This window comes from Centropristis striata, chromosome 9 (genome assembly GCF_030273125.1).
Source record: "Centropristis striata isolate RG_2023a ecotype Rhode Island chromosome 9, C.striata_1.0, whole genome shotgun sequence".
NCBI classification, from domain to species: domain Eukaryota; kingdom Metazoa; phylum Chordata; class Actinopteri; order Perciformes; family Serranidae; genus Centropristis; species Centropristis striata.
Window position 1 is genome coordinate 17765855 of NC_081525.1, and position 16502 is coordinate 17782356.

The following is a 16502-nucleotide window of genomic DNA, read 5'->3' on the forward strand; positions in this document are numbered from 1 at the left end:
TAATATTTTAATAAAATTAATTTAATTAAATATTTTTCGACTTTATTCTCGTAGTTGATTAAATATTTACAACTTGAATATCATAATATATATAATAATACAATAAAATAAAAATAATAATTTCTAAATATGGCCCTAATACTCGTGATACTGTATATTATTTACACTACAAAGTCTCTAAAATAACATTGTGACTCTTTGAAACTTTATTTAATTCTTATATATTACTGAATTTGAATGCATATGAATGTTTGAATTTCTTCATGGGGGATGAATAAAGTATCTATATATCTATTAAGGTAAAAGGTAAAGACAGAGAGGGTCATATTGTCTGCCAGATATTTGTTTACTCATCTTTTGTTCAACATTTCAGACAGAAATCATGATTCCTGTTTCACTGGCTTGTTGTCGGTAGTCAGAAATAAGACACCATTGGAAAGCTTTGCTTTGTTTCAGTGATTGAACATGAGAACATTGTTCTGACAATTATGGAAGCCCATTTCTGCCATTGTGATTGAAAAAAAAAAAGGATTCTGTAAGTCTGTAAGTCACTATGATCTTGAAGTAATGACTTATCTTTAAATAATATTTATATCTGTCATTACTTTGAGATGTCATTATTTTGAGATAGGTAAATCATTTTGGGAACATTTCATTACTGAGATACCAATTCAGAATGTTGATCATTTTTGAGATAGTTTCATTTTAATCTACTATGTGATTATTCCATTATACTCAATCATTATTTCTAGAACATTTCTATTTTACTTTTTTTCATCATATGGCTACATTTTCATACCATTTCTTTTAAATTTACTGGCAGAAATGGGCTTCCAGCTATTTTTCCCAACATAGAAAAATATTTGCACACTCTGAATGGTCTCTGTCATATTCTAATATAACCACTATTACATATGTCATGTAAGATTGAGTAAACTTCCACATGTGCAGTCAAATATTCTCCATTTATTAAAAACAGAAACGCTTAGAAAACAATAGCAGTACAGTAAGGTGCAAATCACACTTGTAGACATGTTGCATTTTGACTAGTGGTGACATCGTCTGCCAGTGATGTTACCGAGTAATGTAAAGACTCCAGATCGAGGATGTTCCAGTCAATACTGACAAATACCACAACGTAACAACACAAAGCATGGATTACATGGGAATGCTATGAAAGACTGGAGAGAAGAGAGACCAGATTTATGCAACTTTAATTCAAGTTTTTGTCGTCCCATATTCTAAATGTGCCATATGTTTTAGTCAGGTTGACCCCTTCCCTCATTGAAATTAAAAAAAAAAAGGGATAAACGCCTCTCTGGACAGAAGATTCAACTGGAGCTGTCAGGAAGGTGCTGCATCACTTTGGAGACTTTAAACCCAGACGGCAACTCAACGCAAATGAATGATTAAGCAAGAAAAAGTCCGAAACAGAGTTTAAGATTAGAGAAGCAGCAGCAATATACTGTGATATGTTGCCACTGCTGGTGCCAATATCACACATCACAGGCATGAGGCCGAAGGCAACAGTGGCAAGCAAACTAAAGCTGCTTAGTTTAGATGAATACAATGGACAAGACAGAAAAAACATAGATATATAATGACTTTTTCTTTTTACAAATTATCTTTTCATTCCTCTCAAAGCTGTGCCTATAAGTGCAAAGCACAGTCCTTTATTAGAGCCATCTTTTCTTTCTAAGTAGGTAGAAGTTTGCATGGTGTTGCTTCAATTACAGTAAAAGCCTTCCAGGTGCCAATTTAATCATTGATTTGTTTCTTCTAGACATTTTTAATCAGGTTAGAAGGACCGTTGAGATTTCTGAAAATGGGGTTGTATGAGGTATTTATCCACAGTCAGTGCATTGCCTACAGTATAAGTTGATGTGAAAGAAACTGAAGTGGTTACTTTGGCTCTCTTCAAAGCCACCAGACTCCATTGACAAAAACAGTTGTTTTATCTTGCAGAAACCACTTTACAGCTGCCTCATCTGGTAAGACTGTTTGTATTGTTTTGTGACTTTGGTGTCTTAAGGTTAAGTTTGGATTCATCAATGTCACACAAAGTAACTGATAGAGGCAACTCCATGTTTTGTGAGGTAATTACTGTTTTTGTCAATGAAGTCTGATGTCTTTGAATAAAATCAAAGATGGTTATAATGGCTTCAGTTAGCCACCAGAAAAGGTTGTCTGAAAGTAAGGTAAAGTGGTGAAACTATTCTAAATACAGTCATGGAAAAATGATTAGACAACCATTTTTTTAATTCTTCTTCATTCATCACCTGGTACAACTAAAGGTACATTTGTTTGGACAAACATAATGATAACAAAAATAGCTATATGTATTCTTGATAATAACCAAAATAATTATCAAGAAAACCATGGAAAATGGCTAGATATCAGCTATTAAATTAAACTCTTCTTATGAGCTATTTGTTATTATCATTAATCATTAACATTTGTCCAAACAAATGTACCTTTAGTTGTACCAGGCATTAAAATGAACAAGAAATTGAAGAAAACAAGGCTGGTCAAATATTTTTTTCCATGACTGTATAGCGTACACTTTAACTTTTTAATGTGGCTAAATACATTTTGCTGCTGCTCCTGTCAACAGCGGTACATTGCTTAGCTTCTGTGTCAATACTCCTGCCTGCTTCCCCAAACTGGGAACATGCCGACGGCCATCTACTGCAGGTAATACACAGACTATGGATAAGCATCTTATGCAACCCCACTTCAAAAAATATGAACTATCCCTCCAACGGGGGGAAATCATTCACATACTGAACCTGAATGGGATAGAACAATACTGAGGCGCTCAGGCTCTTAATAACTCCACTCACCGAAGCTCCTGTTGCAATACTAATGTAATCCAGAGGGGCTGTGAACGATACTTTCTGAGAGCTACATCAGACTGCTATGAGATGAGGTTAATTCATAATTATATGTAAAGCAGAGAATAAATTATCTTCCAGAAACTCTGTAGAAGGAATACTTCTTACTCTACAAAGAAGGAGAACTTCAAACCGTGTGAGCTGGTTTTAAGTTTCACTGCATATTCTAACAGGATCAGGATATGCTTTCAAAATGACATTGCAAAGGTCTGTGCGATATAGAGCACGATATATACATCACGTATTTATAAACATCCTCAAATAATTTGTATTTAAGGCGGCCTGCTGGAAAATCAAAGTTTTAAAAAACTGTTGTTGCGGTAGGAAACCCAAGCGGCTGACTCATGCTCACTTCCTGACCAGAACAATGATCATTAAATCTCCTCTCAACACATCCGAGAGGTGAACTAAGAGACATGACTGAGCTGCAATACTGTTCACTACTAACCAAACGGGTCAGAATTGAGATGCTTAAGTTAAAGGAAAAGGTCAGTCATGTAGTGATTGAACAGTACGCTACCTTAAGGCCAGAGGGAAGTTGCCAAAGTAGAATTGCACTGTTATGAAAACCCATGTTTTTTATACCAATGATAAAGAGAAACATATAGTATAACCAATATTTTTGATGTCAGAGAGTGGTTGGATGACTGCGGAGCACCTAAAGTATTTGAACACACGCAGCCTGTCCCACAGGCCTGCAACCAGCAGTGTGTCCACCACGTCCCCAACACTGACACACAGTGCTTCACAGTCAACACCGCACTGGATCTGTCCAGCAGCAGGACAGACAGCCGAGGGAGAGCGGGAGAAGGTTTCACTCTCGGCAGACAGACTCTTCTTAACAGTTTGTGTCAGGGCTGGCGTCACGACCCCGTATACTCCCTTTTTACGAGCTCTCCAGAGCGTCCAGGACTTTCATGATCTGCTGCTTAATGACCTTGGTGGCGTCGCCTGCATTGGGTATCAAATATCTGAGAGGAAGGAGGGAGAGAAAGAAGAAAACAGTAGGGAAATTAACAAATATCTACCAATAAACAGAAAATATTCCCTGTGAAGCTTCTGGAAGGATTTCATAAACAATATCAGTTTTAAAAGCTAAATGAAGACACTGCTATTATATGAAACAAGATGATCTGCGGCAGGGGTGGGCAATTACATTTTCCAGAGGGGCCACATGAGATAGTGTGAAGGTTTCAGAGGGCCGGACCAAAACTCTAAAATTAATTCTGCTCAATATTAATTTAATCACTTTATAATATGTAATAAATGATCTGGTTTTGAGCTGCTACGGGTAAGAATACATGTTATGATGAGACCATTAATGTGGAGTAACTCAAATATAGCAGTAAAAATATTTAAAAATCCAGAAATGTATTCGTGTTTTTTCAGTTCTTTTTTTCTTATTTAATGAGGAAGGTCCAATCTGTCTTGGGCTTGAATGTCTTTTGAAAGGTTTTTCGCATGCAGTATAAATGTGTGATTTCCGCCTCTGCTGGTAGACTGTGAGCAGCCAGAGTCAGAACATGCTGCAGAAAAGTCTGGCTAGTCTGGCTATGATGTAAACATCAATTTCTGTCGCTCTACATACGTCATCTGGTATAGCTGATACGATTGGCTAAGAGCTATGTACGCTTTTGATAGACATTCGTAGCGCCCAATAAACGGCTCTGGAGGATCGTAAACCACGCCTCCTCTATGGAGAAATGAATTACTGGTGTCCAGACTAATCTCATTTGTGATTAGTCTGGCATTAGCCAGGCTAGTGTATTACAGAAAAACTTTTATCAAATTAAATCTTGAAATCTGAATTTGTAGACAAGCACCTCTCCACTGCTGATATCTCCACTCCAGCTGAATTGTTGGTGCCAAACTTGAATGTAATCAGTTCTGGGTGCTTCTTTTTGGATGTGATCTTCACCACAGAGTTCAGTGCTTGTCTGGATTGGATGTAGGCGAAGCCTTTCCTTGAGGCGATCTCTCGCAGGCAGTACATGTGAGTCGCTGTGATCAGCAAGTGGCTGCAAGAACAACAGATTAACAGAGTCAGTGTTGCAATTCATGGATTCCTGAATAACTGTTCATTCTTTTTTTTAAGGAAGTGGGGATTAGTCACATTTAAATGCAACCTCCCCTTCCAATGACCTTCCACACCCATGACAGCTTGAGAGGATGAGTGTCAGTGTCATGAGAAGAATATTTTTTACACATATAATTAATTTCGGCAGCAACTCACCTGGGGAACATGTGACCAGTTTCTTTCACCTCATTACATGGAATGTGATGCTTTACATCTGGTTTGTTGATCCAGGTCTGAATGTTGACAATCTCCTTCCTGTCATCGTCTGACATGGATGAGCTGTCAATCTCATCTGGGGAGGCATTAGATGGAGAAGTTGTTTTTAAATTGAAAATAAAAAGGTGCCACGTTATTTAATATTTTCAGTCTTGAGCTGTATAAAAGAAGTGGGCGTAGTCATCATGGGGTTTAGAACCCTATTGTTTTTTTACATTTTTGATATTGACATCTTGGTTTTAAAGCATAAGGTATGCTTTGTCTATTTTAATCTAAATGGGACCATAATCAATAAAATGATCATGATGTATTGAACGAGTCTTGAAACTGGTGATTGAGACCATAAACTTATTAGGAAAGTATTTACTGATGTAATAAATCAAGTGAGAAGTAGCATAATTTTCTTATAGACTTCTCTTCAATCTGAATTATTTTTGTAACCAGTGGAGTCTTCCCATGCTGGCCATTAGAAAGAATGCAGGTTTAAGGCACTTCAGCACTGGCTTCACTTTTCAGACCCTAAGGCCACTTCTTTTATAGTCTATGGCAGGTAACCTTTACTAACAAAAGAGCCATTGTTGGCCAAAAAAAAGAGAAAAAATGTCCGAATGGAGCCGTGAACCTTATTTTGAGCCTTATAGTGAAGATAAAACAGCCTATTCAGCCTAAATTAGCCCATCAACATTACTCATAGGTCACAATGAGCATTTATTTATATGATTTTGTAAGAATGCAGCAAGGGCCCAAGTGCAAATGTGAGGCTGGACACCGAAGAAATATCTCAAGAAATTTGGAATCGAAAGCTTGCCTAGCTAGAAAAACTGAAAACTAGACTTGAAGTTTACAAAATCTAGAGGTTAAGCTGTACACTTTCATAAGTTTCGTAAGCTATAATGCACATTTTAGTTGACTTTTTAATGGCATATATTAGCTGCACATTTTTACAACTGAAGAATACAAATTCCAAAGGGCCGATGCCCTTGATAAAAAATATTTAAACAAATGTAAAGAAATCAGTAATTCGTGACAGGGAGCCACTGCAGAGGGCCCGAAGAGCCATATGTGGCTCCAGGCGTCAGGTTGCCGACCCCTTGTCTATGGTCTTGAGGCTGCTAACAGCCCCTTTAATTTTCACTGTAGCTCCATTTAACAAGAGTTTACCTGTATCATACTCCTCCTCATCACCAATACTGAAAACTGGCTTCACCCCTCGGTAAGGTTTTCCAACACGGTCGCTGCTGCTCACATGCCTAGAGACGGAAACCAACAGTGCAACTTAGAGCGTCACATCAGCACTGAGTGAATGATGTGAAGATACATTAATACCTGTGATGAAAAGTCACGTTAAATACACAAAACAACAAGGTTGCACACAAATAGCAATGGCATGAAAAACCTTCTTAGCCCACTACTGCCAGGTTATACTGTTAAATATAAAGAAAGGGGTTAAATGAGACATTTAGACTCCAGAAGAGCTAGATTAGTCTGTGTATGATATTCAGGGCTATTTGCAGTTAATCATAGGGTTATAATTTTTTTTATAATAGATTCTGCGTAGCCCTGGCTATCATCTAAAAGAACAACAATGAAATGGAAAGACAGACTGTTCAGTGCATCTCCAAGCAAACAGCAGTGAAGCTTAGGTTCTACCTAAAACACCTTAGTAATTCAGACAACGGCCTTGGTGAGTTGTGGATGTAAAGATGGCTTAATGCTTCCTGAAAGACCACAGCAGCTTCTGTAGTACCGACTGAATGTTGTTAGTGAAAGCATGAAGACAGATCTTAAACTTCTTGCACGTGTGGTGCCGTTACATGAGTGAGAGGTGTGGGCAGAGATGCTGATATACTAAGCATGCGTTAATGTCTAATACAGTCCCGCAGACTGGTGTGGGTCTACAGCCAGTGGGCATGCTGGTGACAAACAGCTCGATGTCAGGGAGCTCTTACCGATCTGGAATCACCTTCTCTGGCCAGGGCAGATTGAAAGATATTCTAGCATGGAATAAGGCACAAGGTACGGTAAACTTAAATTAAAATACAAAAAAAACTACAAAACTAAATGTCAGTTTACAGTCATCACATGACCACAGTTATCTGGTTTGATAGTCCACTCACTGTTCATATCAATTCAGTGGGATAATTTAACTGTGCAGGAAGAAAAATCGACTACATACAGTCATTGAAAAAATTATTAGACCACCCTTTTTCTTTAATTTCTTGTTCACTTTAATGCCTGGTACAACTAAAGGTACATTTGTTTGGACAAATATAATGATAACAACAAAAATAGCTAATAAGAGTTTAATTTAAGAGCTGATATCTAGCCATTTTCCATGATTTTCTTGAGAATAACCTAAATAATTATCAAGAAAACCATGGAAAATGGTGAGATATCAGCTCTTAAATTAAATGAATGCAATAAAATGAAAAAGATATTAGAGAAAACAAGGGTGGTCTAATACTTTTTTCCATGACTGTAGTTCGCACTGTAGTATTAAACTAATTTTTGTGGGATTTATTGTGAACTGAAAAAGAAATGCAACATATGTTTTCTTGTTGAAGTGATCTCATTGTTTTATGATGTTATTGTTAATGTGAGAGGAATCATACACTTGAAATATTGACAAATTGAGGCATTCCAATGTGAAATTGTAGCCTCTAAACCTCTACAAATGAAGAAGCAAAGGATAAGAGTGTGTTGCAGCGTGTTTGAGGAGTGAAGGTTGAGGGACCTTCAAAACAGGAAGTAGGACCTCACCTGTCTACAGGGGTAGAGGTATTCTCGATAAAGCTGATCATCTTCTCCTTAACGTTCACCGACTTGGACTTTAGAGCAAATGTCATTTTGTTGACCAAAGACTTGACGCCTTTGCCGTCCCCAGGGCTACTGAGCGACTCTCCCTGTATCAGGAAAAAAAGAAAATAGGTTTACAGAAGTAAACTGTGTCCACAATGGGGCTACTGATAAATAAGCAACATAATTCCTCAGAGAAAAATCCTAATTTGTGCATTTACAAATGTTTGTGGCCACTTACATCGGCAGAGCTGAGGCTGCTGTGGGATCCTGACGTGCTGACGATCCAGTGGAGGTATGAAGAGTCCAAACCTTCGATGTTCATGTCTACCAGATGCTTCTGGAGCGCTGAAATCACACAAATCTCAGTGAGTTTTCACTTCTCACAAATATTCAAACTGCACTTGTGATCAGGGACCAGATAAATGAATAATTTAAAAAATGCATTTGCCATTTTCCACACATAAACTTGCATTAATGATAAAAGTTATACTACAGTATTCTACTACACTGGAAAAGCCCAAACGCTCATCTTGCTACTTCTTGAATGAGTGATTTAATGTATTTTCTCTATTTGGAAAAAGTTAAATATTCCTTAAGAGGCTCAGCAGCCAATTTTTATACAAAATGGCAACTTCTCATCACATATGTAAACACCCTCACCTCTCTGGACCCCAACTGAATTGATTTGATTAATCTAGTTTTAATTTATTTTATCTAATTTTTGAGTGAGCACAATGGGCGTCCTGTATTTATTTATCTATTGTTATTATTACTATGATTATTAATTTCTCTTCTCTCTCTTCTCAGAATGACTTCCCAATTTGGGAAATGGGACCATCTGAGTAACAGAAGAATGCACCATTGGCCTCAGCAGAGGGCTGCACTCTCTGTTTGCCATTCTAGTTCTGCTTTTTTATTTTTAACATCAGAGGCTTTATCTATTTGCCTATATTGGTGTTCTTTCCATCCTACCATTTAATGTGAGGCACTTTATGAAGTCTGTTTCAATAGGAGTCCCGTGAAATCACTGATAAAGACCGCTTCTCTGGTACTGAATGTCTATTATTTGCATATTCACCTACTTACCCATGAAACCCCCCTTTGCAATGCTGACATACTCTTTGCTTTTCTGTAACAGAAAAAACACATTCATTTACAGATCATGCAAACTGTTTGTTTCCTATCAGGGAGCTAATGCAGCAGTGAATTATTTTCTCTTCAGCTACCTTCTATTTCTTCTATTCTACTGTCATGTCCCTCACCTGCAGGAAATGGGCCAACACCATGTTCATGTACATGTCCTCCTCCTCCCTCCCACTACCCATGAAACACAGGTGCTCTCCGCTGGCGATGGAGCCGGACTCCAAAGACTGCTTCTGAGCCTCCAAGAGGGACTTTACAGAGAGAGCGAATTCAGAGGGGTTCTGGAGCATCTGTGAGGAGAAAAGAAAACACATTAACTCCTCCATGAACATTCATATACTCCATACAATTGAACACAGAATAAATATTGTCTTACCAGATCAGAGTCCAGATGGAAGGCCGTGGACAGATGACCAGCGTTGTACTGCTCTGCAGGCCGACAATCCACCACAAAGAAGCGGACCCCATCCTGAAAGTCAAATCCATAATTATTACATTAGGCGTGTCTACACTGAGTACTTTTTGAGTACTTTTTGGAAAGTTGCTATGCCCACTAGGTAGTTCCCCTCGGTCTCTGTTCCCATACAGGTAGTGGCTAACCAACGGAGTTCGAATGTGGCAAAAGACTGACGTGGCAAGCAGTGTTGCCAACTTTGTTGCTATATTTAGCGACTATTCAGACCCCTCTAGCGACTTTTTTAAAAAAGCGACTAGTGACAAGTACCTAATGGAAACACGCCTATTATCCTCTTCCTACTCACATGGCTCACTGTAGTGAAAAGTAGAGTGTTACTGACCTGCTGCAGCTGATTGGCCTGCAGGATCTCAGGGACAGACACAGGGAGACACAGCGCCTGACTCAGATCAGTGTCCTCTTCTTTCAGAGCCACCAGGCTGCTACCAAACAAATTCTGGTTCATCTAGCAGGGCAGAAAAAGCAAACACACAACAATGGCTTTGAAACAATGAGTTCTCTTGTGCAGCTGCCTCTCTCTCTCTCTCTCTCTGTTTGCCATCTCATCACTGTTTTAATTTGCTCAGCACTACTCTGTGTATATCAAACACAAACACATAGAGTGCCTCACCTTTCTGAGTGACAGAGGGGTCTTGCTCTGGTAATACTGCGCCAGAGAAAACAAATCTTCAACGTCCTCTGCTTCCAGGTGAGATGGAGATGATTCCAGCATTTCTGAGACAAAGCAAGCCCTGTTTAACTTCAGAGTTAAACATTAAAAAACACACATTTAAGATGATTTAAGATGCTAGCCAAACTTACTGATGATGTCTTCTTTGCTGTCTCCTTCTTGTGAAAGGATGGTCTCTCTGAGGGTACATCAAACAGAGACAAATCAAATTTTACAGGTAAGATTCCTTAGTATGATCATGTTTATGTGCAATAACCAGCTAGCGGCTGCCTACTTGGCGTTGACGAGCATGATGAGCATGAGGAAGAAGATGAGGAAAGGGTCAGCCTGCTGGAGGTAGGAGTCCCACAAAGCCTGGGTAACGTCAGGAATGCAGTGACTGGAAAACACACTGCCCAACTATGGAAGGAAATATAAACACAAAGTAGTTCAGACATGGTCTAAATAAAATGTTAAACTGTGATCACACCAAACAGACTAAAGTTTCATGTTACTAGCAGAAGTTTGACTACAAACGTTTCCTTCCGCTATATCTTTCTGTCATCTGTAGTAGAAGTCCCACATACATCAGAAAACCAAATGCAGTTTTATCTGGGTTAATAACATTATCCTGAAGCACTAACAGCTTGGTGGATTTCACGGCCTTCTGAAGGAACTGGCTGACCATTGCTCAGTTTGATGTTCTGTTAGCTAGATTCAGAGCTAGAATTTTCATCAACTGCAAGCATTCTGTCTCATAGTCGATGTGTTGAAATCAATAAATATTTACTGTATCTAGCAAGTTACAAGTCAGTTAAATTAATCTGGTTTACTACAGTGGTGTGAACCCAAAATAAACTGAGTTTGCTGTGATTTATTTTTAACAGATAAAAAGCATGTTAAAATAACTATGTCATGCTTTGTCAGTCAGCAAGACGACCACCAAACAAACACAAAGGAGGAATTTGGTTCCATCAGGGCTATGGTATAGGGAATCTCAACTCTGAAAGGCTTTCGCAACACAGCATTACCCAAATTTCACATATATGCATAATTTCCTTTGTGAAATTTGTCTCTTTTGCAACATGCACAAAATTCGCTTTGCATTTGGTGTGAACGCATCACAAGAATGCCTGGGACAAGCTGTGACTATGACCGAAGAAATGCATACCCAGTTGATGGCGTAAGAGTCAGGTGTGATCTTTTTAGTGTCCAAGAAGGAGCAGAGTTCAGGCTCGTGGTACTGCAGCAGTAGTCTGTACAGGTGGAAAGGTCGGCCGTTTTGCACACAGTCCCTGTAAAGGACAGATTTGACAACCCGTAAATACTCAAGTCTCCGTTTCCTGTCTGTTACTGAGTAAAGAGTAGGGTGAAAACAGTCAGTTCACCTGGGGATGTATTTGTTCATGATGGCGTAGAAGCAGTTATAGAGGTCGCTGCGGGGCAGCCGAAGCCCCAGCAGTGGTTTGAGCAGGTGCGGCCAGCTCAGCTCCGGGGTGAAGGAGATGTTGCGGGACTTGCAGTAGAAAGTGATGACTGACTCCACATCAGACACCATATCACTCCTCTCCTCCTCTGATACTTCCAACTGGTCTAAACATGGTAACCGGCACAGATTGTGTGTTAGTAGCCTTTTTAATAAAGACATCACAAACAAAAGTCGCCTTTTTTCCCCCCTAGCTTTTCCAGACATCACTCTCATAAGAGGCTTTCTATTTTGAGCTGTGCCAGATCTTTTTGTCAGCTTGTCAGACAAATAAAAGTAATTTGCTCCTTTGAATCTTCATCTTCAGGTATTGGCACAGTTTGAGTGAGACCCAAAATTAACACTGCTCTCTTATCTTCTCTCCTGCTGCTTCCAGGTGTGCATATACTGTTTTGAACAATTTATTAGATGCCACACTGCTTCTTCTGGAGACACAAAAAGCTTTATAAAACTACAAAAGTGCACTCTGAGTGTGTCTGGTTGTGTGTGTCTCTCTCCAAAAAAACATGTCCCTTCTGGCTCCTTTGCAGACAAGATGGCAGTGATGATGACAAAAATTAGAGTTTTATTAATCTTTTATTGTGTCTAACTTTAGGGGATCATAAAATAGCGGGTATGGAATTGTTCGGTACATTTACATTTTCTGTACATAAGGCTTGTTTTTAACTTAGTTGATTGCCAAAAATGCCTTTTTTTATGTAAGCCAAGTGGTTGTTGTTAACTTGCAGCCCTGACTGGCTGAAGGAAACAGCAGTCAATTACAACACAAAACAGTCAAGAGGCATACAGGCATAAATGTGCACAGAAAAAATGTGGTTAATGGGTCGAGTAGTGACTGATTAGCTGGGCAGACAGACCAGACCATGTATGATACCCTGGTGGTGAAGATTACTATATGCAAATGTTGACTCACTGGTAGTACTATTTTACTCCTCATGGCTTGGTTAAATGATGTCTTGTTCTTTTCGTTTTGAAGGCGATTCACGTGTTGGACTGCACAAACAGTTAGCTGCTAAATTAATTCTCTTCATTATTTGTGTCGATTACATACTTTTATTGCAGTAATTCCAAAATCCAGGATTGAGTCGAGGAATTAGGGGCACATTCATTTACTCACCAATCAGCTGTTGACTGCGGTTGTGAATAAGGGTCTGTTCTGGTAAATCGAGGACGCCGTCCCAGGGAGACAGGCTGTCTCCTTTTCCAGAGACATTCAGAGCGATCTGCCATAACAAAACAAAGAAAACTGCTAAACACTCAGCTACAGAGTGATAAAGGGACACATGACATAGATACAGACTGAGACTAATCTGCAATCAGTGACTCGACTGCTGCTCCACTGATGAATCACTCAGCTATAGAGATGTATTTAGAGCTGTATGGTTGATATATAAACTTGTGCTGTTCAGAGACAAAAAACAGTAATCCCTGTAAACCCAGTAACGTTTGTAATAACAAAAAAGCACTAACAGGTAGAAAAGCACAGGTTAACTAATAAACCAAAGTTGAACCTTTCATCATTTATCCACATAATTCACATGTAAAACTATGTTGGTTGAGACAGAACTGACGTCTGAACTGTGGGTGTGTCACAGAGACTTTACAGTTTACGTTATGAGCCTGAGACGCTGGTCTTTCCAGTCTGTTGACTTGTGTCTGATGAGAGTAATTCTGACCTGTTCAGCATGTGGACTCTAATAATAGCAGCATTACATATTTTCATTCAAAACACAAATACAGTATCCTCTACATGCTCTTACATGTTTTAAACTACAGAGTAAAACCACATCATTTGTAATAGGCTGGCTGACACCTGTCGTGCTTCTCACCTTCCACATCTTGGCCCTGTGTTGAGCTGAATGCTCCTGGACCTGGATGATGCCTCGCTCCATCTCCATGTCAGAGCCTCCTGAGTCCAGAGCCTCAGCTAGATCCTGGTCCCTGAATAGGCACCGACAGCACACAATTACAACAGGCCAGGCCAAGTATAAATGTTTATACAAACAAAGATACGGTTTGATATGTGTGACATGTTGTAAAATAATTGCAATAAAATGTCACTGTTATAAATTACTTGTAGTTGTGTCTATTTATACTAATTATACAAATTAAATTAATCAGTAATTTTATGCCATCACTTTGCTCTTTGGCAGCTTATAATGAGCAATTTTAATTATGTTTGATATTTTATCAGTAGTGGAAGAGGTACTCAGATTCTTTACTTTAACTTAGGTAAAAGTAGAAATATCAGTCATATATGTACATCTAAAAATACTATATTACAAGTAAAGGTCCCAAATTAAAAATAATACTAAAGTAAAAGTTTAAAAAAACATCAGCGAAAAGTCCTGAAGTATCGTACATAAAATAAATTATTTATGTAGAATAGCTTATTTAAAACTTTGTTCATTAAAGAACATTATCTTATTCCGCAATAAGGATAATTCATTAAGCCAATCAGAATAAGTTTCACCCAGAAAAAATATTTTTAACTTTTTTTTTTTTTTTTTTTTTACTTACAGGAGGGTTGAAATAGGCATTAGTTACATCCCATTTATTATTCCTGATCACTTAACAACATGACTGATGCAGAGACATGTGTTGAGCAGTTAACAGGTGATTTTTCCATCCCAGGCTAATATCAAGAGAAATAAAGATATGGGATTAGTTTATAGTGATATTAATCTTCATATACGCCCAACACTTGGATTCCGTTTTTATCAATAAGACAGATATAAGGTCATTTTAATGCTGTAGCTCAGCAATGAAGAGCGCCTTTGTGACACTTTGTATACTACTGGGTAGATAAGTAGTATAGTTATGCTGCATGATATAAGCATATCATATGTTGTACAACATTTTCGTGTGAAATGTCGCGCAGGAATGTTAAAGTATGTCAAAACTGTACTCAAGTACAAAACATGGGTATTTTATGAGCAAAATTCGTATATTAATACAGATTAATTAATTGATCAATTTTAAAATAAGCATTAGTCACATCCCATGTAATTATTCCTGATCACTAAACAACATGAATGATGCAGAGACATGTGTTGAGCAGTTAACAGGTGATTTTCCATCCCAGGCTGATATCAAGAGAAATAAAGATATGGGATCTGTTTATGGTGATATTTATCGCCATATACGCCCAACTCTTGGAGTCCTGACAGGTCCAATACCTACAAGCAACTTCCGTATTATTTTAATCGTGTAATACGATTATATTCGGGGTGAGCACATTACATGAGCGGAAGAGTCTGGAGCTCTTTTCAGGCTGCGGCTCCAGTTAAAAGGAAGCAGAACTCGACAAACACCGGCTATTTAGCTTCTTATTGTTAGCTTGCTGGCTAACAAGCTTTGCTTATCAACTTGTCAATGCGAGAAAGAAAGTGGTGGAGAAATAAATACTTTGACGAATCTTTCTCAAGAGCCGTTCAGTTATTAGCGCTCGTCTCAATGACTGGGCTGCTAATTTATCACATTAACTTGGCTAATTAATATTAGCTGGCTAGCTGCCGAGCAGTAACGGTACCGAACTGGTTTCAGACTAGCATCCATCGTCGACAGAACAGATTAACTACGTCAACTCATCTTTAGTTCATATACATCAACTGCTGTCAGATGAAGCAGACACAACAGCTTGACAAAAAACGTCTTTTACATTGTTAGTCCGAGAACAAATTGTCTCACCAGCTGCCCTGAAGAGCTTCGTCCACCGTATCCGCCATTGTTGTGTTGACGGAGAGGAGACACGTCAAATGCCGTCAACACGGCCGATGTGTCGCAACACGCCGTCACTGATTAATGAGCATCTGGGATTGGCTCATGACTGCAACTGTTAAATTACACCATCAAAAGACACTACAGGTGAGTCGGGTAAAATAAATAAGTAGCTAAGAGATGTTACAAGTCGTCACCCTGTTAAAATAATCGCCAAACTCATTTATTCAAGTTTTACAGGAAACACAAAAAACTTCACCAAAAGTGTAACATATGACATTTATTGATCATTTCACTCAAAAAGGATGTAACAAATGATGGCTATTGGTATAGTAATAACACTGTGTGTAAATTATGTAACTTAAGAGTCACACAAGCCTGTCAGAAACATGACATGATAAGTATCATGAGCATTAATGTTACTTCAAAGTGTCATTCATGTTTATGACACATCCCATGTCATGTTTATGACACGCTCATGTCACTCTTATGTAGACACCTTAGAGTAAAGTGATACCAATATTAATGTTAACAATAAAACACTGATAAACTAAACTGATAACTTAACAATCTCTCTCTAGCTCTTATTTGCTGGGTTCTTATCTGATGCCTATGAATGTGGCAAAATGTCAAAGAAGTGATGATCTTAAAGGGGTAAAATCACATGATCTGATCAACTGAGGATATAGGTGATTTTACCATAGGTGGCCGGCGTCATGAGGAGATGATTTAGGCAAAAAAAACAATTTTGACAAAAAAATGACTGGCGATTATTTTAACAGTGTAAAAAAAGTATTCAGATCCCTTACTTAACTAAACGTAATCATACCAAACTGTGAAATTACTCCACTAAAAGAAAAAGTCCTGCATTCAAAACTTACTGAAGTAAAAGTACAAAGATATCAGCATCAAAAAGTACTTATAAAGTATCAAAAGTAAAAGTACTCCTTATGCAGAATGGACCCACTCAGATTGTTTTATATATTCTAAATATATAAATACAGTCATGGAAAAATTATTAGACCACCCTTGTTTTTTTCAAT

General features: G+C 38.3%; 1 protein-coding gene across 2 annotated transcripts; it reads right to left on the reverse strand.

Moving 5' to 3' along the window:
* Positions 1–946: 946 nt before the first annotated feature.
* On the reverse strand, positions 947–15492 carry tbc1d23 (TBC1 domain family, member 23). 2 transcript variants are annotated; one of them, XM_059341412.1, is made up of 19 exons: positions 15430–15492; positions 13569–13680; positions 12857–12962; positions 11642–11846; positions 11425–11548; positions 10549–10673; positions 10406–10452; positions 10215–10318; positions 9927–10049; positions 9506–9598; positions 9249–9419; positions 9073–9115; positions 8225–8331; positions 7948–8090; positions 7137–7181; positions 6349–6437; positions 5128–5263; positions 4718–4912; positions 947–3865 (listed from the first exon to the last, which is right to left on the reverse strand). In XM_059341412.1, the coding sequence occupies exons 1-19, from the start codon at positions 15465–15467 to the stop codon at positions 3781–3783; spliced, it is 2091 nt and encodes a 696-aa protein (XP_059197395.1). In that variant the 5' UTR covers positions 15468–15492; the 3' UTR covers positions 947–3780. The 2 variants fall into 2 exon arrangements, with proteins under 2 accessions (XP_059197395.1, XP_059197396.1); XM_059341413.1 differs by lacking the exon at positions 7137–7181.
* Between the last annotated feature and the right edge of the window lie 1010 nt (positions 15493–16502).